The sequence below is a fragment of the Pygoscelis adeliae genome, unplaced genomic scaffold (genome assembly GCF_000699105.1).
Source record: "Pygoscelis adeliae isolate BGI_AS28 unplaced genomic scaffold, ASM69910v1 Scaffold220, whole genome shotgun sequence".
Taxonomy (NCBI): Eukaryota; Metazoa; Chordata; class Aves; order Sphenisciformes; family Spheniscidae; genus Pygoscelis; species Pygoscelis adeliae.
This window is the reverse complement of record NW_008824049.1, coordinates 2,520,964-2,547,657: the sequence shown is the minus strand read 5'-3', so window position 1 is coordinate 2,547,657 and position 26,694 is coordinate 2,520,964. Positions and strand designations below refer to the sequence as shown.

The 26,694-nt window shown below is 39.5% G+C and overlaps 1 protein-coding gene across 1 annotated transcript in view; it reads right to left on the bottom strand.

Moving 5' to 3' along the window:
• Nucleotides 1–256: 256 nt before the first annotated feature.
• FNDC3B (fibronectin type III domain containing 3B) overlaps nucleotides 257–26,694 on the bottom strand; it is a 179,371-nt gene continuing 152,933 nt past the window's right edge. The window contains exons 23-25 of the mRNA XM_009333580.1: nucleotides 16,044–16,210; nucleotides 12,081–12,208; nucleotides 257–3,761 (exon numbers count right to left, since the gene is read on the bottom strand). Of these exons, the coding sequence (XP_009331855.1) occupies nucleotides 3,450–3,761; nucleotides 12,081–12,208; nucleotides 16,044–16,210 (607 nt within the window). The 3' untranslated portion in view covers nucleotides 257–3,449. The remainder of the gene's footprint in view (nucleotides 3,762–12,080; nucleotides 12,209–16,043; nucleotides 16,211–26,694) is intronic.

Genomic DNA, 26,694 nt, shown 5'->3' with positions numbered 1-26,694 from the left:
GGGGGTAGACTAGCAATCTGCGGCATATTTAGCTCAGTCTAAGAACAGATTATGCCATAAACTGCTGAACTGCACCAGCAAACGCTTCACGAATAACACAAAATCATTCCAATTACAAATCAGAAACATCCCGAGTTAAATTCGGGGCTCCCACTTGTGCTTCAGGCTGTAGCAACACCACTGACCTGTTAGAGACGGGCCGCACAGACTGAAAGGGCTGTATTCAATTAGGAAAACTCCTGGTAATATCAGAAAGAATTAAAACATTTATTGGGCATAAATATATTACATATACACTACAGATACAGTTAAGTCTTACATACATAGTGTAGTATTTGCAAAATCTATACATTAAAATTGATATGGCAGTTTTAATACAATGCATATGAAATAGTCTAAAATTTACAATACAAGAAAACTTATGATTATTTTTTTTTTTAAGTTGAAAAGCTTGGAATGTATGTTCCCATAGTGAGGTAAAAACATTTTAATTTTTTCAATTTAAAGAACTGTGCAAGGATAAGGTTCATACACATTCAGTTAGGGCACTTTTCAATCGTGACACCGAATACTGAGCTACCGTAGCCAACAAACAGGATTAGAAAACATTTCAAGTTCATAAAGAAAAAGGCAGAACGATATAAAAACAGCTCTCTCCTTCCTTAAGGGTTTTAAATATTTAGTCTTTCATTCCACCTTTTTTGTTGTTGCTGTTCATAATTCCTTTGAGAGCAGAGAGCCCTCGGGTTGGATTCATGCCTGGTATTGCTGGACCAAAGGGCATAAAGATGTATGGGAAAAGACAAGGCATCAGCAAACGGTGGGTCAGCGGTAATGGAAATCAGAACAGGAATGGTTTAAGGTCTGTGATGCTTTATTTTGTTGTTAATATACGAACGACGATCAAATCACTATGGCGGAATATACAAACTAAAAGAATGTCAAATTAACTTATTTAGGGCCTGTCCCAACTCCTACAGAATACTTGCTCTGATGTCCTCAGCGCAAGGGTTGGACGGGGCGCTCTCGTTAGTGTGATTGTAAGAGACACCAAGCAAATCGGCAATGACAGAAACGCTTCAAGTGTAACCGATTGCTTTTTTCTGCACTTCTGCTCGCTGCTTTTAGTATCATTTGTATTTCAAACTCTCAAAATCGATCAAATCATCTAAAGCAAGGTGGGTTTTTTTTTTCTTTTTTTATTAGAGCAGGTTTTTTTAAAAAGGTGTCAAGCTTGGATTTCATAGCAGCACTGCTGAAACCATATTCCAAAAATAAAAAAAGGGAATCTGTTCAAATTTCTGGGCTTCCAAACTAGCGGTCTTTTCATTGTTTTAAAAAATACGCTCTTTCCCCCTCCATTGAAGACAGCTGTATATGCTTTGCTCACAAAATACAGATGCAAGGTCACAAAGTTTCATATCACAAATAAATTTAAATAAGATGTAAATAAATTTGACAAGCCATGACTTTGGCAAAAACAAAAAAATATATATATTTAGCTCAATGCCATTAGTTTGCAAGGCTAAATTAAACTAATTATAGTCAATAACAAAATACAGAACATTTCTAATATTTGCTACATCTAGAGAGGCACACAGAATAATTCATTGATCTTAGCACTTCCTTTCCAGAGATGATTATGTTTTTGGATACATGTAAACGTTTGAATCACTGATAATGGTTTTTTTGGCATTTAATGTACTAGATGCTCCCATCTTCAGAAACACAAGAAAATGTAAGAAGATTAATAATACTAGGAATGCTGCCAGGTAAAAAGTTGACCTAAAGTACAACAGTATAAAACAGACAAAATATAACATGCTACGGGGAGGGTGGGGAGGGGGATTAGTACATAAGTACACTTTTTATTTTTTATTTTTTTACAATAAATAAAAGATTGCACTGTAATTGGTATTTAAAGTACTGTATGCAGTATATAGTATAAATAAACCTAAAACAAAAATAATGTTGTTTTTTCCCCATTACTTTGGTTAAGGGAATATTATGCTAGTACAGGACACTGAATCTTAGACAATGGAGACAGAGCACAAAATAGCTAGGACAAAAGCAAAACCAAGTAGCAAAAATATACAAAAACAAGAGGCAGGGAAATACACTGTGTCTGTTGCACCCTTTTGGAATCTATTTGCACCTCCAGCTCATTTATGTCCCTGAGGTACTCGCACAATGTTGACTTAATATAAATAATCCAATGATTGAAGAGTTAAAATTCTAGTATCTCGATGGATTAAAATGTGTATCTTGGAAGGGGCAGGCAGGAGGAGGGGGGACATTCCCATCAACGCAGGAGACTCATCTGAATTTTGCCATGTACCAAGTTATTTCAATTAGCCCTGTGGCAAGAATAGCACAGACACCCATTTAAGGTATTTAAAATAAACAGATCTCATTTCTGATACCTCCAAAAAAGTTCCATAAAATGGATACCCCTCCAAAAAATAATAATAATAATTAAAAAAAAAAGATCAACTGACAGTGAAGTTTGCTTACATCGAGTGTAAATCTCACCTAATTCAGTAGAGGCAGTAAGCTGTCACCAGCTCTATAATCATATAAATCAGGCTGAACATAATAGAATAGTATCTAGTATTAGATTAGGAATAGTTATATACAGTGACAAACAGACAAGTTAAAGCAGCTTTTAAATCGCTGAACATGGGAATAACTAACTATTGCACAATGCCCTCTTACTTAAAATTACTGCTAGGAATCAAAATGGTAAAAAAATCTATAATGCTTCATAATTTATATGCAGTTTGGTTATTTGATTTCTTATACAGGCAGTTTATAGTGTTGTAACTGTAAAAATAACAGATAATTAAAAAGGTTTTTTGACTGCAGGATATTGTTCTGATTTAAATGCACAAAACAGTTAAAATAACAACTTATGTTTTACCTCGAAAAAACTGGGGCAAATGTAGTGAATAATTCATAGGCGATACTGCTAATACTGTTCAAGGAAAACCTGGTACTGTTGACTAACACTGTATTCTAGTCTTACCACTATACACACTTGTGACTAATGTTTAGAAGGAAAAAGAAGAGACAAAAAAGTGACTCATTATTAAAATTTTCTAAATAGTAAGATAAAATAAGAGACTGTACGAACTTCAGTGAAAAAAACAAAACAACATTGAAAAGGCAAATTGGTGACAATTTTGAAACTGTGAAGGAAAAAAAAAATCCTGCTTTTGGTATCTGGTTTGCTTGTTTCTCCAGTTTGACCACTTCCTAGTTTTGAATTTCAAAAAGGTGCATCAAAACACTGATTTATCTTTCTTCAAGCTAGAACTGTAAAAACAAGAGAAGTATATAAAATGTATGGTAGAACAAAAGGATTTCAAAAAAAGGAATATCTGAATAAATGTGTGGATTATAATGCGTAGCATTAGTTAAATTTGTATCTCAAACTTCCATTGAATTCTCTACTTCATAAAGAAGTATTGTAATATACAGGCAAATATAACTGACAAACTTGCAAAGCCAAGAACAATGAGGGCTGCAAACTGTTCATCAGTAGGAATCATGCTCTTTATCTTAGGATCATCTATGCTTCCCATTTCTCCTGCAAGCATGATCTCATTTCGCTGAAGCATAAAGGCAACGGATGGGCTGAAAGGTCCACTAAGTTCCTGTGAGGTATCCAAGCACCGGCGGCAGACGCAGACGCGAAACCGATAGTCTGTGTTGACTTGAAGGCCTGAGATGTGGAATGTGGTCTCTTCTCCCTTGTACACCTTCAAAACAAAACAGCAAGCACAGTCAAATACAAAGAGCAAGACAACCTCCTCCTCCTTTCACAGCATCAAACAATTTAAAAACATAGTAATGTTAGATTTTGCAAGGATTTGGGCCAGAAAGTTAGGTCAAGTCTGAGTCTTGTAAGGAAACATTGCTGCAGCTCTCAAGGGAAGAACTCACTAGGTCAATGCAGGTTTTGGAAAAAGAGAGGCATGTGAGGACTACGTAAGAGACGTCCAACCGTGAGAGGTCTCAATACAGAGTGTTCAACAGAGTCAGTGCACACAAGGACAGACAAGACTTCAGACGATATATCAACCATAAGACGTACTCATCTTTTGTGGGTGCGATAAATACTACAAACGTATTTCTGTACTCTTAAAATGTGACTATATGCCTAAAACATATCTAAGACATAAGCACTGTGTTTGGCCCCAAAAGGAAGAAAACCTGCAAACTAAGGTTATTAGAAGATGTTCACTGTACAATCATAAAATTGGTTACAAATATTATTTTAATGTGCTTTCCTCACATTTCTCTCGAGAGTCAGCAATTTCTCCAGAAATTACACTTTCAGAATTGTGGGAACAATAAAATATTATTAAGGTATAAAAAAGCTCCTCTTGGTTGCACTGTATTTGGTTCTTTAGCAATCCAAACCCACCACGTATTTATGTTAATTAAATGTAGGTACCGTATGACTCAGAGAGCATGAGTCACAATATGAAAAGGAAAGAGATAACTGAATATCTAAGAGACAGTTTTGCAACTTAAATGGCAAAAGACCACTGGAAACATTTACAAACTCTGAAAACAAATAACCAGTCAACAATTTATATAACGGAGGGTTGTTGAAACTGGTATTTTATGAAATGAAAAACATGTCACAAAGTGCCTGTGTCTGCTGGGAAAAAAAATAATCCTGAACTTCAGATACTACTTCTTTTGCTCATTTAGCTGGTTTCCTTCTCGCTGCGGGAGCAGAAGGCTGAGAGCATCGCTGCCCTCCTGGAGGCAAGAAATCAACTTAGAAAAGGGTAACAAGAGGGAAATTAAACCTGAGCCGATAGAGGACTTCCTGTGCGTTACTCTGGAGTAAGAAATACAGGATGAAAAAGAAGAGACACGCTCAGCTAAATACCACTTAAAGAGTCCAGATTTCCTGCCCATGCTTGCCCCTGAGACTCATCCCTCAGTTAAAAAGCCAGTTGCCGATTTCTTGAGAAGGTCTGGGACAAAAGATTAAGGTTTTTCTTTCATTCGTTCTCTCCCCTCCTTTTAAACTTTCACAGTTTTTCCAAATATAGTTTGAATGATGGTGAGACTGAGTTTCCAGATTAAGTAGAAGTCCCCTAACTGGCTCATGTGTCTTGGCCCCAAGGCATAAATCAAGAAGCAATGTTTAAACAAAATTATTTTACCTTCCTCAAGTATGCTCAGCATTCACAGGAAGTTCACTCTAGCTCAAGTGACAGGAATACAACAAATTCATACTGTAAATCTCTGCGATTAACCACAGCTATGCACTGTTGCCTTTCTTGTCGTCTTTGCTTGTCTTCCCAATGCCAATGAGAAGTGAGTCATTAACTTACAGTAATACAGTAATTGCAGGGAAAACAAAACTGCAAGTGCTGTAGTGGTCCATAGAAATCATGTTTCCAAAGCGTACCTCATACCAAGAACGTCTCTGCCACTCTGTTTTCCAATGGCAGTTCCATTTCTAACACCCACCTATTGCGGGCAACTGTCCTCCACCTACTCCATCATCAATGCTACATCTTGTAGGCGGTTAATACTTCAGTTTACTCCCAAATATAAATGATCATGCAAAGAAAAGTTGCATGCATTTGGCACATAAATGTACGTTCAGCAAGTAATTTAAAAAGGATGTGTTCTTCCACAGGACCAGAGTCAGGATTCTTCTACTTGGAGGACTTACCTAACTCCCATTTCTTTAGACTCTGAGACATGATAACTCAAAGCACCTATCCTTACAAAACAACTGTAAGCAAGTTATGTTTTTTGATGCTGTTGTAATTATTAATTTTATTTCAAAAGGTATAATCAGAAGAGCTCTAGATACCTTTGCCACAAATGAACCTTTGCAACCAATACAACCACTTCTAAAACAAAATAAAAGCCCAGTAAAATCCAAATAATGACATCTAATAAAAATTTTACAATCTAATGTTCATGAATTACATTTAACAGATACTAGGGATGGGATATATACAACCTGTCTTTGCATTGAAAAAACCTGCCCAGTTAATTGTTTTTTTACTTGTTTTGTTCTGTCAGGGTGGTGAATACCAGTGTAACTGGAGGCTAAGTTTGGCTAAATCAAAGACCTGCATCTTCATTACAGTCTAATAGATATAGATGACTAAGTTCACTCAAGCCAGCTAGTCAACAGCACTTCTCAGAAAAAGGCCAGACAGTCAAGTGAGAGAAGAGTGCATCGTTAAAGTTTGAAAACCAGTCGAAAGTACATTGAATACATGAATTAATATCCACTAATGATAAAGACAAAACATTTCCTGCACTAGAGCTGGGAAGGTGGTGGAAGTTGTCCTGCTTTCAGTGGTTTGATGAGTATTTAGCATCAGTGGATCTATGTCCTTTCTCAGTAACAGGCAAAAAATTATTGTGCTTAATTGTCATTCACTTCCGACAGTAGCCTCTGTATCCTCCACAACCGTCTGCGCAAGCACCTTGGAGTCACTACTGGCTCCAGCTCGATTTTGTCTGCGTTAGTATCTGTAGGACCAGGCTAAGCCAACGCAGGATGCCCTCAGCACAAAGACATATGCTTGGTTGTGAACACAGTTAGACTCTGTGAATGGACTTCACGTACACAACAGAGAGGAAAAATAATTAATTTGACAATTATGTATAAGGTCTTTAAATTTGCTAAACAGATACTAAACCAAATATGACTGTGTAAAGCAGCATACTTTTTTAATATGTAGCACATTATGCTTTGGTGGCCAACAAGTCAAAGTAAAGTGGCTATCCAATTTATCACTTTCAGTTCCTAAAAACAGCTTTTCTGTTTAGGTACCTGAGAGTATAATAAAAACATGATGAGCTTTTTGCCTGGCTCCCTCAATGAAAATATCATCACAAATAATAAACTGCTGCTGAAGCCTCTTATGGCATTTGATCCTACTGATCAAGCCAGACAGCTCAGAGAATTCCCGTAGGCAAGTATTTCTCAATTTCACCGATGTCATTAAATAATTCCAAACCCTCTCCATCTTTTCCAAATAATAAAAATGACAGCCACAATTGCCCTGTAAGCGACACACTGGAAAGTGTAAGATAACCTTACCTGGTTGTTGCACTCCACTGCAATAACCAGTGTATTTAATAATTAATAAAAGCCTATTTTGTATGGTGATAAGATGACCAAGAATGAGAGGCAGGTTTCAATCTATTTAGAAAGCATGCCCACTTGAAAGGTTTAATTTCTTCTAAATCATCTGACAGATTTCTCTTTAAGAAACTAACTGGGCTTATTATTTTATCCAGGCTCAAAACCAGCTTCCCTCACTCCACTGCTGAGATGCTCATAAACCCTTAAGAGTTGTGCGGACAGCCTTGTCTCCTCAACAAAGCAAATCAGAGTCTCTCAGATCACCTTCCATGAGGTGGGCCGCGCTGAAAAATTCTAACAAAAAGAAATTATTTGCTCTGTCTCATGACACAAAATTGGCATCAGGAGGCACAGAAAATACTCAACACTAAATGCCAATGCGTACTGTACAATTATGTTGTATTTTGGCATGCAACCAGTACAAGTGCCTTTGACTTGCTATTTAAAATAGAGAAGGAAAATCCATTTTTTGCTGACTTAGACAAATTAACAGTGCACTGAATGTGTTTCAGAGATTGGGTGTCTACAGAGTCTGAAACAAAGAAAAAACAATAATAAAAATTAGAGTTTGGCAAGACCGACCGGGTTCTCTCAGACATCCACCTCTCAGTGCAGACCCGAGCAGGCTTCCCAGTGCATTGCTGAGGGATTTTTACACACCCAGTGTATCCTACCCATATCTTTTCTTCTTTTGGAAAGCATGTGGGGACAGTTTTCTCCCAGAAGAGATGTGGCAGAAGCTGATGAAACATCGTTGCCTCCAAATTCTCAGAAATTTCAAAGGTAGAACATTTTGCTTCACTGGCAAACGATTTAAGGATAAAGAAGCTTTAAAACTCAGCTCTCATTTCCCACGGACAGTTCTTACGAAGAGCTGGCTCCTTGGTGATTCGATCCCCAGAGCGGCTCAACTGGGAAACTAAAACTTAGGTTGCCGAGTGTTACGACTGTTATCCCAAGCTTCAGCTCCTGCGCTGCACAACCCAGCCCGCTCCCTGAGCTCCAGATTAAAACTGTGCAAAGCTGGAAACAATTTTAACACACTTGAAAGCTAAGTTCTAACTAAGTAAGCTTTGCCAGACAAAACTCTAAGAGACAGAAAAACAGACCTGGGCCACCGATTCCTGCAATCTGCCGTGATTTACATCCTGATTTGTAAACAAGGAAAATTTGGTTTCCTAAAAAGAACTGTAATGTCATAAGGCCATTGCTTTTTGAAGTATCCGAATAGATAAAGCGTACAAATACAGAAAAAGGAGCACATCGCTTAAGAAACAGGAAAGGGAGTATTTAATATTTTTTTAACACGCTTTTTAGGGAGCTAAATTGTTATCTGTTTAGCTCCTGCAAATCCAGTTCTTCAGACAATTCTCAGCAGAGAAATATTTACAACGTGTTCTCCCAGAGGAGGGCAGGGATGGCTATAGCTCCAGTCTGAAAAGAAGGGCTTTTGAATACTTTGACACCACCTCTGCTAGGTCAAATGGTGGAGGAGCAGTGGCTTTTGGGAGGTGGAGGGCTGCATACATTGGGCTACGGGTGGGGGGAGACAGCTCAGATGTGATGATGTAGAGAGAAACTATAGCTTTACCCAAAGCCCATCAGTGGCTGACACTGCAGCAGAGGAAGGAAATGCTAAAGCGATTTAGCTTATTTTATGAGTTAATGAAGATGATTATTTTCTATAACTTGTATTTGTTTCTACAACATAAACGAGGTGCAAGTACAGACCGGTGAGCTGCTCCTAGGTGTTCTTAGATCTCTCGAGAGCATCATCTCTAGGATGGCATATACAGCAATAGATCAACAAGGAGCTCAAACTTTGAGAGTTAAGAGATGACAATAAGACTTTGTTTTCTCCAATTCATGTTTTATTTCATAATGAGTTTTCTATATTTCTATATTTATTCGTTTTAGATGCAAAACACACTAGAAAGGTGTAATGGTGCCCTACTTTATACTGGTCCACAGGCAGTCCCAGAAAAATCAGTGCTGTGTACTAAAGATCTACGCTGTGTGAATAAGGGAAGTGAAATATGGCCACTTATTTCAGCGTGCACCTGACTCTGTGCCAGAATAAACTCAAGCACACTACTTCATGGTTACTCAGCACAAAGTGCCCAGGTGGATTTTCTCTTCTATTAATGAAATTAATATGGGAGAACATCACATTCTGCACCTTCTGAAGGGCTTCCTAGCGAAGAGCTGGATCGAGATCTGTAATGTAAAATTTTCCCAGAAATAGGAATCGAGTGTCACAACCGTGCCGCCTGAGTGAGGACTTGTGTGAGCTTTCTTACTGAGTCCACTGAGACTCCATGCTCAACACTGTGCCACTCTCTGTGCACAACTGTTCCTCAGTCATGTGATATAGTCACATTTTGAAAAGTCAAACACAATCATCATTAAAAAGTTCTAAGACAGTTTTCACAATGATAGGATCTTCCTTTTCCAAGCTTTTATTTGGATGAAAACACTAAAACCTACCACATAAAGCATACAAAGTTCTTGTCAATAAAATACCATCACACCAGTTTAAAATACATAACACAGTATGAATGCTAAGCCAGTATCAGAAAAGGCATCTTGACATCTTCCCAATATGTTTGTCAGAATAACAGTATCTTTGTAAAATTTCCTGAGGGAGAAACATAGACATATATCAAACATTCTCCCATTTTCTACACAAAGAAAGAGATTGACATCTTTTTCTTATTATATTATTAAGATTATTATATTATATTTTAAGATTAAGATTATTAAGATTATATTAAGATTAAGATTATTAAGATTATATTGAAGGTGAAAGCATCTGAAGATGAGCGACCCTACATGTGATATGAAGTCCTGCACAGCCCATAAATAGCTTGAAATAGCTATTTGTTGCATTTATTTCCATGCCAGTGGGACATAAAAAAATATTTAATGCAGCTATTTTTCTCCTTCTTATCCAGCTATACTATCCCTGGGTCTTGCAAAATGCACTGGCGACTACTATAGAAACTCCAGTCACTTAAAACACTGTTCTTTCTCATGGGCGTATTTAATAGCCTGAAAATCTACAATATTTTTCATTTGTGCAACCCTTCAGAATAATTTGCAAAACTTTTCTAATATAACATGCCCCCTGAGATACGTATGCAAAATATACATGTCACCTGCAGGGAACAAAACAGATTTAAAAGTAAATTTAGGACCTGCACTTAAAATGTAATTAACATCACTAAAATTACTTTTCAGCTGAAGAGTAGCAAGTGATCACACACATGCCACAGCAAAGGTAAAGTGAAATGCATTAACCAGAAAATCACTGAAAGACGTTTATATATTTTATCTCCTATTCATGTAATAGGAGTTAAGAGCACGTGCACACAGCTACTGCAGCTCAGCTAATGGACAGTAAGTCAGTGATATGCCTCAGTGCTGAGAAGACACCCACATTTGTGATGAAGATAAATAATTTTGATGGGTGAAACTGATTTCTGAGACTGTGAAGCAGTGGAACTCTCCCTGTTTTCCACAGCTGGTTATCAGCCAGCCCAACTACATAAGTCACAGTGTCAGCTTTGAGCATCCCAGCTGGGAGCTTCTCCTAGTGAGTCACTTGTGAAAACTCAAGCAAAACACCCCTCAGCAGGTCATGCTTCATGAGAAATGAAGACCTTCAACATAAAACCCTGAAGGTACTTTTTATTTCCTTTATTGCTGGGCTTTTTCATACCACAAATTCTTGGCTGCCAAGATTAAGCCATCACCTACCTTAAAGGAACATGAAGCCACGCCCAATTCTCCCCAAGGACATCCAGAACATTTTAAGCACTGAAGCTACGCTTACTAAAGCTATACGTGGAGGTTATACATCAAGGCTACTTTGTAAATCAGGCAACAGCAAAACGGGTCCACTTATCCACTCACCACTGACATTATGAGGGCAACACAGTACACGGAGGTTTTATTACCTATACCAGCACCAAAAATGTTTCCCGACAAAAACAATAGTTAGGTTTCTGAACCTTTAGCACCCACATGAATTGTCTTGCATTTATGTACGTTATTTTTGATAATTCATTAAGTCACAGTAACACTCAAAAATAGACTGAAGAGGAGCAAAGACAGTTGCAAAGTACTGCCTTATTCATGTTTTTAAAAATTTAATTTAAGGTTTAACATATCTCATTCCCTAATTTGGACTTATTTGGAATCCTTATGACAATGAAAGAAAGGACAGGGAGAAGACAGGGCACAGATGAAGTGCACTGTAAATCACAGTCAGAGGTGTGATAGATGAAATAAAAGATCTAGCTGTGAATGAGTTGTTCTGTTTCAGGTGCTCTGGAGGAATGTCCACTTGTGATCTCTAATCATGATAGACATGGAAAGAAGGAACAGCCGTACTTCATTCACTTTGTTTCCATGGTGCAAGAACGGACACAGTTTCTGTGGGGCAGCTGATATACAGCAGTTACACATCCTTGCACTGAAACCTTAGACAGGAATGGGATGGCTGAACAAACCAATTAAAAGTTGTGTACTTGACTGAAATCCTTGATGGAGGGTCTTGGAATTGGCTTAGTGAATGAGGAAGATAATCTACCTACTTCATCTTCTCATCTTCAGACAACGGTTAGCACCAGCCAGTTGAGACGGCAGCATGGGTGGACAGAATTGTAACTTTTCAAAGGTTAGTTCAGTTAAAAATAGTGATTAACTATGGACAAAGTGCAAATCACTCCAATAAGATAATGTTGTTCTATATACTCCCTCTGGGGAGAAAACAACCTATTACAGCCCTTAGTTTTGACTCAACCTTTACCAAAGTTCATGATGCATCACCATAGGTTGTAATTCAATATAGTAGAAAGAAACAGCACAGTGAAGTTCAAAAACATTTCCATTATGTCATCAATTTAGCAATATTAAACCGAGACCATTTTCCTACCTGCTTGTATTCAGATTCTCTTCCAACCAGTACCTGCAGAACATAACCGACAGGATCTCCCTTCATGGGTGGGACCATTTCCCAGGTAATTTCACAGGCGTTTCCTCCCAGCTGTGTCACTCGAGGGGCTACAATAATATTAAATGCGTTAACGTTTAATATAAAGACTGCATTGAAATCTTATTCATTTTACATTCACTCTAATCTATATGAGAACATTTTAAAAAGAGAACTTTGAGACATCACAGGGGTTAGTAGCACATAATCTGTACTGTATTTATGTGGCTAAATATCAAATTGCTATTACCACTGGATGAAAGTAGTAAAACTGTGGCTAGATTTTTAAGTCACTCAAAGTCACATTTATTTCAGGACAGTCTTATCTGATTAAGCAGTTCAGGATTCTTGTGGTATTAAACAATAACAAACACTGCTCACAGAAAATTGGGTGAAATTTAGAGCTGATTAACAAGCTTCTAAGAAGTTTACTGTAGGACCCAGATCACTTCTGCAGAGGGACAGTAAGCTGTTAGAGCATCTCTCCTCTGCCAGCTATGGGAGCTGCTAGAAAGGGGGAGTGGATGTGATAGAAAACTTTGAACTTTTAAAATTCAGTTGCAATGCTGTGCACTGATCTTTTCAAAGCAGAAGCCAACACACGAATTATGCTGGCATTAATAAAAGCAGTAATTTCATGAGCTTCTGAGCAAACACTTATGCCAGTGGAGACGCCTGCGTATTCCTCCCATGCTAGATGACAGTGAAAGAGAGGAATAATATCAAACGTTTCATTCAGGAAAAACAGGAGAAGGAATGTGAGAAGGGAAGCTAAATAATCTTCTGTATTAGAGATTAAGTCCAGCCTGGGAAACAAAGGTACAAGCGTAATTTTAAAGACTTGGACTCACATCTAACTCTGAGCCTGAAATTCAGATGGTCAGACCTGCTACTTCTAGCCAGGCTTAGACTAGTGCTTTCACTAGAACTCCAGAGAAATTCAATTTGTCAGCTGTCACGATGCTGCCGTCCTTGGGAAAGGATCTCTCATCAGCTGAAAGCCGAAAGTCGCCATACTATGCCTGACGGCAAGCTTGCAGGTAAGCCGAGCAGAGTACTAACAGTGGCAGCATGTTCATATGTACAACTAAGCATCTGCCACTGGAAGGCATCAAAACAACTGCAACAGCATCCGGGGTCCACCAACCTCTTGGTCAGGCAGAGCAAGTCAGCACATGACCAAAAAAATGAAACTGGGAGAAACAACGGTGCTCAACACTTTACCGAGTGGTTAATGTGCACGTGCAAGGACATGAGCTTGTTAAAGGCAATATAGATCCCCAACCCTAAGAAAACAGACAACAGGAGAGCCTATCAAAGAAACAAATGCTGCTGCTGCTGCATACATTACATGAATTTTAGACTAATTCGTTACCACCCAGGAGGAACACATGAATCATACGCGGACCCAAATGTAATCAATATCCATTTGCTTCTCTCCGCACATCTGCCAGTGTTGACAGACTGATAATAGACACCTTCATGTCAGCTGACAACAACATTCTCAATTATTTTCCCTCCTCCTTCCATCCCCCATCCCGATACACGTAGATTTTTGTCTGACACTTACAGAACTGCCATTAACAATAATGCTATTTTAGGGTTGGCATCACTAAGTGAGTAATTAGGATCTTTTATAGGAGAATAAACACGTGCTTCTGATACACAAAAAACTGTACTAAGTTTATCACCCACATTCCTTTGTATTGCTCCGAACGCAGAAGGGAATCAACATCATAATTTTGCCTCAAGAGATCTCTTTTCCCTATGGCATTGCCGCCCCACGGCAGCGTTCACTAATGCAGTTTTTGTTGTGCCCATTTCTTTGTGAGAGCCAGTACTTTGTCATGTACATGTGGTCCTAGCCCACATACGACCTGGTATCTGCACCATATCTTAACTGCTTGATATTCAGTCCAGAGCATGAGTCATATTTAACAGGAACTAAACAGGCAGGCAGGGAGTTCAAAACAAACACCTAGGTGAGATCTGAATTTAATAAAAATAATTTCTATCCAACAAAATGAAAATCTAACTACAGTGCACGCAGGCATCCCTGTGCTAGTTTTATCCACTTAGTGCAGCTAAGAGAAGCAACGGCAATGGCAACGTGGACTCAGCATCCGCAAGTGACACGCACCTGTGCCCAGGCACTCTGACAACTTGCAGATAATGTTAAAGCTGTGAAGCACACCGTCCCTGCTACCGTCACCTATGCCAGCCTGGTTCATCTAGCATGAGCTCCCTTCGCTTTGCTGGGTAGCATATCTTACCACTGAATCAGGATAATTCACTGTTGGATAAGTATATTTACCCTTGAACTTTACACCAAACACATACAAATATCTTCTTCCAGAAACAGCACTGAAGCAAATGCCAAAACCCAGGGGATATCCAGATCCACGTAGAAACGAAGGTGGGATTCTCACATACACTAACTTCAGCATAGTGAAGCCAATCTCCCAATGTTCTCTCTGCACTTAAGACTGTTGTTCTTCCTGGGGGTGATTCAGAGCAGCTAACCTAGGGACCAGGGAAGTTACAACCCAGCAGTGTTTTCCCCTCTAAATCTTTGATCACAAATGGTGTGAAAATCACCAAAGCCAGATTTTAAATACAGCCGAGCAAATGAAACCTCTCTGACAACCTAACAGTTGCTGTTTCTCACAGTAAATGGTACTGCTTGACAAAGGAGTTTTAAGCACGCAGGAAAAAAAGGTGCATCTGATTTCAGCTCGGTTCATTGACAGCCGATACAGCGAATCCGCTGCCTTTGTAATAGTTCTCCTTGGAAGGGAGGAGTAAAATTACTTAGGCCAAAATTTACACACAGTAAGAGACGTTTCATTATAAAACTTCATTTCATAGAATCATAGAATAGTTTGGGTTGGAAGGGAGCTCTAAAGGTCATCTAGTCCAACCCCCCTGCTGTGGGCAGGGACATCTTCATCTAGATCAGGTTGCTCAGAGCCCCGTCCAACCTGACCTTGAATGTTGCCAGGGATGGGGCATCCACCACCTCTCTGGGCAACCTGTGCCAGTGTTTCACCACCCTCAGCGTAAAAAATTTCTTCCTTACATCTAGTCTAAATCTACCCCCCTTTAGTTTAAAGCCATTCCCCCTTGTCCTGGCGCAACAGGCCCTGCTAAAAAGTCTGCCGCCATCTCTTTTTTATAAGCCCCCTTTAAGTACTGAGAGGCTGCAAGAAGGTCTCCCCGAAGCCTTCTCTTCTCTAGGCTGAACAACCCCAACTCTCTCAGCCTTTCTTCATAGGAGAGGTGTTCCATCCCCCTGATCATTTTTGTGACCCTCCTCTGGACCCGTTCCAACAGGTCTGTGTCTTTCTTATGCTGAGGGCTCCAGAGCTGGACACAGTACTCCAGGTCGGGTAATTAGGCCTTTTGTTCTTCTAGGGGAACACATGCTAAGTGTGATAAATAATCTAATGCTTTATGTATGTGAAATATCATTATTGATTTTATAAATTAAAGGAAAAATAAGCTCTGAAGTGCTACACTGAACATCACCTATGCAACTTGAAACAACATGCAACTTTACTAACGCTTAAGTGGGTATGTACACATATATACTACAGCTGTTACATCCTTTGTTGAACTGCTGCAGTATCCAGAGCAATCCCTTGGTAAACATTATTGTTAGTAGCAGCATTTTAACAGTTTATGTATAACAGTGGTTGGTATAATATTTATATTGTTCATATGAAGTTTTTGGTGATAATTTAGCTTCCCACCATAATGTAACTTCAAAATTCACAGAAATATACAAGCAGCACAAACTGATTTTTCACATTATTGCATACTTATGTTAAGCCCTATAAACTCACTGCATACTTACAATTAAATAATTACGTTACTTATGCATATGTAAAAAAATCTATTACATACCTTTGATTGCAGGTGGGACTGACTTGGTTGTGTAGAAGGTACATATTTCTGAGAAAGGTCCCTCCCCAGCATCATTGACCGCCTGTATTCTGAACGAGTAACAAGTGGATTCTGTCAGCCTCTGTATCTTGTATGTATGACTTGGTCCCCTATAAATCGGAATAAACCTGGAAACAATGAAAATGAAAAAATGTAATTACACTGGAGTGGCACTGACATTTCTGGCTACTACACATAGCAGCGCAAGGTATCCATATTGTGAAAATTGGCACAACGTGCTTTGCAGAGCTGTTAAAGGCAAGTATAAAAACAGCATGTTATTAGCACACTAACAATGATTAGTAGGTTAGGGAAAGCAGACGGTCATTGTCCTTTGCAACTAATACTTACCTTGCATATGATTACATGAATTATCAGAAAAAACGTCTGTCAACGCATTTCCTACCACCTAGTAATCAAAACAGATTCAACCTGTGTTCTGCTACAATACACCACATGTGCTGCTGGTTTAAAAGTATATTTAAAACAAGATTAATACTTTGAATCTTTTATTGCTTTATTTGGACTTTATTCGCACATTAAGACCCAAAGACCACATCTTACATTCATCTGTGCCATCCTAAGCCAGAGTAACTCTATTTAAATCAGAACATATGGATTGCATAATATATGTGTGTAATATATTACACACTTCTCAGTTTTGAAGAGTTTACAGACTGAAGGCAGCCAAACAGCAGAGACAGAAACAGATTCAGAGAGAATACATGGTGGTCTATGAGTGGAAAGGCTCAAGGGAAGCATTTCTGTAGAGGGGGATATGGAGGATGGAAAAAGATGCCAGCTTAGGAGCTCTGGGGGACACCTGTACTGACTGCTCTGCTTGAGAGCAGGCTGAGAGGAAGAAAAACACAAGGCACTAAGGAAGAGACTTACAAAATACTTCCATTGACAAGACCAAGCATCAGCACACACAAACTTGTCCAACAATGTAATGCAGAACAAAATTAATGTCACTTAATCTAAAAAAAAGGAAAAAAAAAAAGTAAAACAAAGTACAGGTTACTAGAGAGACTCTGACTTCTATTTTCAATTGCTCTGCTCAGATAAATGCTTTTCTGTAACAGTCATATGTTAGCTAGCAACTTCTAACTGAGATCCTGACCCCCTGGGTGCTGAGCAGAATGGGGATGAGGGTAAATAAAGAGGAAGCACCCAGCATCTTGCATCAACCCACTTAGCCTCCACTGGGGAACAAGGTCTTACTTGAAATAGTCCTGAATCTGAAGAACATAAAATTCAACGCGTAGGATCACATAGTTTTTTTGATGATTTAGTACACTTATTCAAATATCTCAACCATTTCAGCGGATTTTAAATCACCAGGAAGCCAACAAAGAGATTTGGTTTTGACCTCTCTAACTAGGTGCCAGCTTTATCCTGGATAAGTCCTTTGGCTTTGCATGAGATACACAGTATAACCAATTTGAGCATTTCAAAGAAACTGGGTCTGTCATTAGCTCTCAGGGACAGAAATCAATTCATATTGCATTATGATTGAAATCCAGAGAAGTACAAACAGAGAGATCAAGAATCATCTGTAATAAAAAGAAATGTTCAGGTAATTTAAATCACTGGAAATGTACTCTGAGGACTAATGTGACTTACTACCCCCACTGAGTTTTAGTGAGCCCCTCACCTTGATTGGAAATCAAAGATCTATGTCCACAAGTTTTTAAGAGGAGATTTTAGAGCCAATTTCCAAAGAAGAATTTTTTTTTTCAACCTTACGCTTATACAGTTTTAAGGACTGCCTGCTATCCCACGTTTTTGAGGTTCATGTTAAGCAGCTATGGCATGTTTCAAAAGACTGCCACAGACCTGTTCCCATGGAATAAAATTCCTCGGGATTCACTGCGTGATGAACAAAGCACACATACTTAGGACAGCATTAAGACCAAAGAGACAAGACTACTGTCTCTCTCTCCCTCTCCACTTCTCGTAGCTCAATCAGGCAGCTGGCTCAGAAACCACTGCAGTACTCGTAGAAGTGCTGAGACTTGTCTCTGGCCCTGATCCGTGAGCAACAGATAGCAATGCAGTATTTTAGACTAATGACCTCTTTGTAACCATCCGTGGAGCTAGGTAAGCAAGGGAGGATAAATATACCTTACCAGCTACCACACAAGCACGCCCATATCCCAGTTTGGGCTTATGGTACATTTACTAGACATATTTATATGATGAATACCTATAACTTAGTCCTGAAATTACACTTTCACCTTTTGAATATGATTAAGGTTTCGTAACACTGAAAAAGTAATCTGGCAAAACACTTGAGCTCCTCCTGTCATTTGGGAATTGGACTAAAACTTCCATCTCCAGAAGGAAAGGAAAGGGGTTTCCATCTCCACCCCTTTCTACCTCTCTATCTCAAAAAACATCTGTATTGAAAGCAAAAGCCGTTATGGAAAAGCTTGCATCCATGTTCAATACACAAGACTGTAATGGAAGCACACTTAAACTTCTGAGATTCAACCATCTTTGAAGAAAGAGGGCTTCAAATTTGGAATAAGAAAGGCTGATTACTAAGTCAATCAAATTCAATTGCTGTTAGGCTTTACTATGACAACAATGCTTTGTAATTGTGTTTGAAGATGCAGATCATGATGTAAGAAACATAATGAAGATGAAACATTTTAACTTCAAAATGCTAGCGATTTTTAGATAATAATGTAGTATTTTCCTCATGTCTAAAGTAGGTACTTCATACTTCTCCAGAATTATTTCTGTTATTTTTAAAAATAGTGTAGTTACTTGATGTAGATGGCTATAGACTTGGAGACTTATCCTACAATTGTTTTTCAGTCTCCCAGGTTTTCTGCTGAAGGACCGCAATGAACTTAAAGTTGAATCAATCAGTGTGATTGCACATTGCTACTGTGATGTCTGCACATTAAAAATTGTCTAAAGGAAGATAATTTGTCATTATTATTGTAAGTTGTTTTTCTAAATCTAAAGATACTTTAAAAAGCACATTTAAACATGAGCTCTATATACCTTTGCCCTCCTGGCAAGGCTGACGTTGTTCACTGTGCTTTATCCAGGCCCTGTTCCATACCTTTTCTTAAGAACAAGCCAGCTTTGAGCTTGTTTGCAAGGACTTAATCTCTTATGCATTTAAAAGTTGACTTAATCTGTGTATGGAAAAGCTCCCACGTTCTCTATCTCCCTCTCACCTTCTTCCAGCCTCTACTCAGTTCTCCACCTGAACACGGACAATGAGTTTTCCTTCTCAGATGCTGTGGGATGCCATAAGCATGGTCATTAACAAAGCACAGCCATGAAAAATCTTTCTGGCTTTTCAGGGTGATCGCTGAAGTATACTGGGAGGGTGGATTTTTTTCTACATCCCACTTCACTTACCTAACAGAGCTTTACGTCATTCATAAACTGAATGTGAGAAGACTCAAGTCCCAGTCTCCATAGGGCAGCAACACAACTTGCACATCAAGCCATGGGAGCTGGGAGGCTTGTAGAGGAGCCATGTGCATTGCCTCAAGAGAGCTTCCTCCATCCCTCCTCCCCGCACAGCTAAGCTGGAGCTGAGGGATGGGCACACGGTTGAACATGACCGAAATACTGCAGCTTGACAAACTGCCACTTCTTGTCCCTTCAATCAAAACGGATATGCTTTTAGCTGCAACGTTGACAAAGTTAGTTTAGACTTTAGTGAAATTGCACCCAAATACTAATACGCTGATGTTTGCAGTGAAGGTCCCTTAGGAAGTGTGGCAGCTACACCTGCCCCAACCTCCCTGAGCTGGCTGTTCCCATCCCCATGCTGCTCCTTCAGTACCAATATTTATAGGGCTAAAAGGTGAACTGGATTTGAGAACTAATAAAGGTTAAAGATCTCCGTAAATTGATAGGCTTATATTGGATTAGTTCCTTAGCTGGTCCAATGTTACATTAGGACAGTTGTATTGGTAAAACTGGGGATAGTACAGAGACACAAGTGGATTAAACAAACCAAAAGTGCTCCTGTTCCTATACAGGAACACATTTATAGCAATATGTGTGTTTACTTTGGTTTCTTCATCACTCTCCCCTTCCAAGACAGACAAAACCAAAACACAAAACATGCTCAAGTGCATCTCAGCCACGTGTGTTCATTCTCCAACCCCTACCAACTCAGACCATTCGTATGAATCCCTGAAGTGTGCTAATAAGCACAAAGAAATTTTCAATTCTAAGAGGTTTGCCCAGCTGAATTTAAAAGACAGTAGGCTGCCTTTGAAAAAAGACTACCTCTGCGGGTTAATGGCATTCTCAATACAGTTGCATTTTTTTTTTTTAAGTTTGCACCATCCACAAGTAAATCTGTATTATTCAAATTTAACAAGCTGCAGTGTCGCCTCTCCTCTCCAGTAAAGTAACAGCAGAAACGGAAAAGAAAGCAGCTTTCTCCAGGGAAGGAGACACTCCTCAGAGGCTACTTCCCCCTCATCTCACTCGAGCGATCCCAATTCTCCCCTTCCCAGACATTATCACGTCGGTCACGGATTATTCATTTACTTACACACAGTGGAAGAGAGAGAACACAATGTCCTAAAACGATTGTTTGGGAGACACCACTGCTGTTAGTTCTTCATCAATATCTTTTTATTCTCAGTGAAGATCTTCTTGGAAATGTTTTACACGTTGCAGCTATTTTGTTTCCTCCACTTTAGTCACTTCCAGTCGAGCAGAAGGATATGAATGTACTCGCTCTACCTCCGCTCATTAGTTCTCAGCACATTTTAATCAGCAGGTTCCTTTTCAAACTCTTGGGTTTTGTTTATATTTTAGTAACCCATTTGTCCTTACAACAATTTAATTTGAAATAAAATCTACTGTACAGCACTAAATAAGAAGCAATCTTGAGCCAAGTACAAAAGCTAAAATAGCCATTCAAATGATTTTGTTACTGCCTCCCAGAAAAATGTGGTTATCTGCCACAATTTTGGCTGGAGAGAAATCATTAATACAGCACTGGTCTGACCTGGCGACCTGAAGCTTCGTTTCAGCGTACATGGGCAACTGCATAATTAGAAACTAAAGTACATGAATTTCATAAATCAACAGCTCTTAATATTATTATTATTGCAACATTATCTGCACAATTATAGCCCCCGCTTACTTTTTTAGACCATTCCTCTATTTTGTTTAAAGAACATTATCAAACACTCACTGATTTACATGATTTCCTTTCCCCACCAGCAGCTCCCTACACTATAAGGTGGCACCCAGGAAAGCGAAGCTTCAAAAGAAAAACATCTAATTCATCCCCCGAGATGGAGAACTTCCATTTTTGAAAAGGAAGTACGTTTGGTTTTTTTCTTGAGCAGAAAAAAACCTGTCCAGCCCCTCTGCTGGGCACAGCTTCTCCAGTTACTGCACCTGCACCACTTCACAAACTCGGCTCTGATCTCTGGAGACCACAGTGCTCCAGTACGCCCCTATCTCCAATGATGCCAGCAGGGCCAGCGCTCCCTTCATCATGCTCTGCATGTTGGAATCTGCCTGCATCCCCATCACCCCTGTGGCCGGCCGGAGCAGATCGGAAGGTTTAACACCTCTTGGCTTTACGCTGAAGCTTGCTCCTGCTGATGCAAGAAAAAGCGTCGTTAATCTCTACTAAACCTGGATGCCAGAAGTAGAATGGTATTAACTCACTAAAAGGGGAACGATGAGAACAGCTTTTGGTGAGGGTCAAAAAGAAGGTACCATTTCGTTTTTTCAGGAGGGGCTGTAGAGGAACCCTGAAGCCAGCAGCTAAGCAGAAAGTATGATGAACTAACACCTCTCACAATGTGCTAACTTATCCTTCCCCAGCCATAAGCACCTTGAGATGTCTGATCCACATCTTAAGTATAGAGTGCACTTTTATTCTTTTAGACTGGCAGAGATACAGGAGTAAAGTCAATGCACGATTTTTTAATTTCTGCTGTATTTTAAAATCTTCAGCTTAAAGAGAAAAGCTGGACATCTGCAGCATTCCCCATCCTCACATCCATCAGCGCTCCTATAACCGGTACCAGGCTGACCCATATTTTCAGCACTGCTGGCTGAATGGTAGTTTTGGGACACCTCTCCAAGCCACTCTTTGGCATCGTCTTTTGCAGCTAGGTGCTGAAGGAAGGGAAACACCTGGGCAGGGGTTCCCAAAAGAGTTTTGTGCTCCCACAACCTCTGCCAACCCTGACTTCCAGCCCTAACGTGAGGTGTGGACCAAACAGATGGGACGCCTTGGCCCCTCTGATCTGAAGATCTGTTTTCTAGAAGATACCTTTTGGAAAGCTTATAATGTATGCTTGTTCATAATATGTTTAGAAACTAACCTCCACAATGCACTGTCAATATAATTTTTGTTTATAGGCATAATAATAACAACAGGACCCACTGAAGGAGGCAACTTTTCCTTCCTTGTACTTAGAAAAGCAAAACTAAGTGGAGAGAGGAAAAAGGCAGGAAGAAAAGTGATAATAGTCATATGGGAAAAGTTTTGTTTTCTTCGCTTAATTACCAAGCACATTTGCAGGCTACACAGAGTACTTGCAGCCCAAAATCGATTTTTAGCTTGCTTCTACTAGATCATCTTTCATCTGCTGCTGAATCTGAGCACGTAATCCATATTTACTACAGTCACTTGTCAGATATCTGGAATTACTGAAAATGGAGATGCCTTATCTTACAGAAGCTCCCCCATAGCAAGAAAAATTACTTTTTTGGAAGGAGCTTCCGGGCACATTCAGGAGGAATGGAAGAAAGATCAGCAAAGTGCCCGACACATGATTTCTGTGTAGAGCCAGTTGAGAGGCCAAGGAAGAGAGAGGAAGGACAATACTGAGCACAACTTAATGTGAATTAACAGCGTCTGAATGAAAAATCTGGAAGAAATTAGGGAAAGCATCCAATGGCCTGTTGAAACTATGCAGTCAAGAAGAAATAGATTACTAAGCAGCTACCAACACCATGGCTTGCAATAGCAATGTATTAATAAATAACAGTAGATATAAATAAGAGCAGCCTTAACAAAGCTAAAACCGAAACAGAACAAAACAGAGTTCAGCAGCAGCAAACTAATGCTCTTACAGACATATGCATTTTTATCTTTCTTGTGCAACATTACAATCCACTTTCCTAGTATGGCGGCAACTAATAGTGTCTATGAACCTTAAAATGAATCTCATTCAGCACATCATGTTCAGAACTATCTACTGACATGACAGTCTCAGTGATCTGGTTTGGCAAAGCTCGCTAAGGAAGCAAAGCGTAGTCTCTAGTTTACGAACTTCAGCAAAATGAAGTTGGAATCTAAAGTTGTGCTCTTGGAAAACTGGCCAACATGTTCCTGTTGCTCCAAGCTGAACCCTATCACCACTTTAGATATTAAATAGTCATCATCCTGATAAGGCATTGTTTTTCTTATGAGGTTGTTACAGATGTGCAGAAAATAGCTTTCATTATGGTAATCTTTGGTCTGGATGCTGCTTTTATTTATGATCTACTGTCTGGAATATTCAGTCACACCCATGAAGTCTGAAGTACCTGCAGATGTACACTGATCAAAATATAACAGCAAATTGGTCCACTGTGTTTCTATGTAGTTAACTACTAAATTTCCACCAAACCAGGGATTCTTTGAACGTACTTACGGAACAGCATCTAATTCCATGTCCCACTAGATTCCTAATATCTGAAACAGCTCATCTCAAACATTTAACATTGTTTTCTCACACCTCACTTTGTCTCAAAAGACGATGTACACAGAGTTAACTCGTATCTACTAAAAATGTTTTACTCCTGTTTCTAGGAACAAAGTTGAAATGCATTAACAAGTTAAGCTTTTTACACCTGCAACAGTTCTTCCTCTTCTCTTTCATTTGCACAGCACTTACTGCAAAGCCCCAAGTATCTGATCAGAATGCTCTTAATATAAATATGATTACTGTTAATAGCAATATTCTTCTACACAATGCAACAATATGAAGTCAAGACAGACTATTTGAAAGACTTTTCTAAATGTTAACTTTCTAATTTAGCCAGGCTTGCAGAGTAAAGCGTAGCATGCCATATGTCTTGGTGCTAATTGTTAATTTCCTTTCGTCATTGTTTTACCCAATATGAAAATAATTTTTCCTGCAGGTTTTTGCAAGGCTATGTTAATGTATCCAATTTTATATTTTAATAGAATTTCACAAGCCAGTAGGCCTGATACATATCAGTAATTGCTGCTAAAATGGGTGTAAATTGTCTTGATCAAATCATGAGTGTAAACAATTTTTTAATTAGACTGCTTGAAGCTTGCAGTAACCAGATAATGATTATGCTAGTCATCAGGCAGAGGCAGCACATCTAGCAATTTATCTCTCTGTGTTTCTATTCTACCTCTCTTCACATTAATGCAAACATACGTGTCGAGGCTCATACATATGACCACTTCCTAACACACAGAGACTGTACTTAGCACCATCTTTCTGCAAAGACTGCTGCTTAGACCAAACCATCAGATATGATATTCCGCTTCTACAGTCAGGGAAACTGCACTGGATGCTGTGACAGACTGTCTCCATTTCATTTGCGGGTTCTCTGCTGTTTGTTACGCTTCTTTAAGGAGTAACTAGGTCAGAGAAACTGTGCTGGAACAAAGGGAAAATAGTTTCTTCTGTTATATACAATTTCAGCATGTTTGGGGGAGAAAAGGTTTCCAGCATCACTGGGTGAAGATGACAGAACGACGAGAGAATCACTGGAAGAGCTAGGAGCTTCCTAAAACTGAACCTTTCTGCAGAAAAGGAGCCCATCTGCATCTCTGCACTGGATTTACTGTTAAAAGCATGTTTGAATTTTCCTTCGAAACCACCTCCTGACAAGTGCTTTTTGGTTCCTCTCACCTTGGAAAATATTGGCGTAGATTTTTATAATGCAGTACTTTTCTCTCTTTCTTACAGGCTTCCTGTAAACAGTGAAATAGCTTACCACGCAATTCAAAAAGACAGTACTGCCAGGAGTATCAGTAACATCTGGGTTAGCAGGCACTGAAACAAATGGGACAATACATCTCCCTTCGATACCAGGAAAATCTTGCATGTCTCCCCTGCTCATACTCAGGGTTCTGAAGGCTCTACTCACAACCTACCAAACAGGAGCGAGGAAAGACAACCTAAGTCACTGGAAGGCAACTGAGAGTCTACCAAGCTTACAGCTCAGATGTCCTCTGCTGCCTGCACCATGATAACAGGCACTCCTGGGACGAGGAATGCGAGGGGTGATCCCTCCCGAAATAAATATTGGAGTTAAGGTAAAATTCTCCAAGTAGAAGAAATCAATTCAAGGGATTATGTAATTTGGTTACAAATGTTGTTCCTTCCTTGGAGTCGCTAGAAGTTTCCAGGACTACAACGATGTATGTCTACGGCTTTTGGGACATTCATATCCTAACCAGAAAAACAGCATGTGCACAATGACTGTGTCCAATTAATATTTATAGTCATTAGGCAAGTTCTATTTTGTGATCAATTTTTCATTTATATTGAAGAATAATATCTCCTTAAACAGCAAGCATTTATAGTTTAGCAAAGTATTTTACAACAGTTTAATACCCACATAAATAATCTTTCATATGATATGAAAGGGAAATACTACTACTGTTTACCCAGTGATATGGGGTCACAACTCATTTATTCAGTAAATAACCATAACAAAAGCAATTACAGTTTAGAATTCCAGTTGCAGGGAATGATGAAGGAAGAAACAGGAAGAGCCAGCAGATCAATACCTGGCTCCGAGCCTGGTGTCACCAGCAGAATTTTGAGGTTTTTGATCATGGGTCTCTCTACATGACACCATGTTGCCTGCTGGCAACAAACAGGGTACACCTGTCTCAAAGGGGGAAAAGGATCTTTGCAGAGGAGTTAGCAGGGCTCATTGAAAGAGCTTTAAACCAGATTTGAAGGGGGAAAGGGATAAAACCAGGCTCGCTAGAGTTAAACCTGGGGGCGGCATGCCAATGTTTGAGGGATGGTGTGCTAGTGAGGTCCTTCAGTCTGCCGTCTCAGTGGAGGTAGGGGATGGAGATCCATGCAGCAGTAAAGACGCAAGGGTTATGGATGTGCTAGAAACCACAGAAGTGCCTGAGAATGGTCACATAGGAATTAGGGCTTCTTCCCCCAAAAAGGTGGCGGGATCAACAGCCCATCTACACCAATGCACGCAGCATAGGCAACAAACAGGAGGAGCTGGAAGCCATTGCGCAGCTGGAAAACTATGATATAGCTGCCATCATGGAAATATGGTGGGATGACTTGTACAACTGGAGTGCTGCAATGGATGGCTATAAATTCTTCAGAAGGAATAGGCAAAAAAGGAGAGACAGCCCTGTACGTTAGGGATTGTTTTGATTGTCTAGAGCTTAGTGATGGTGATGATAGCGTTGAGTGTTTATGGGTAAGAATCAGGGGGAAGGCTAACAAGGCAATTAGCATGGTGGGAGTCTGTTATAGACTACCCAACCAGGAAGAAGAGGCAGATGAAATATTCTATAAGCAGCTGGGAGAAGTCTCGCCATCGCTAGCCCTTGTTCTCGTGGGGGACTTCAACTTACCAGATG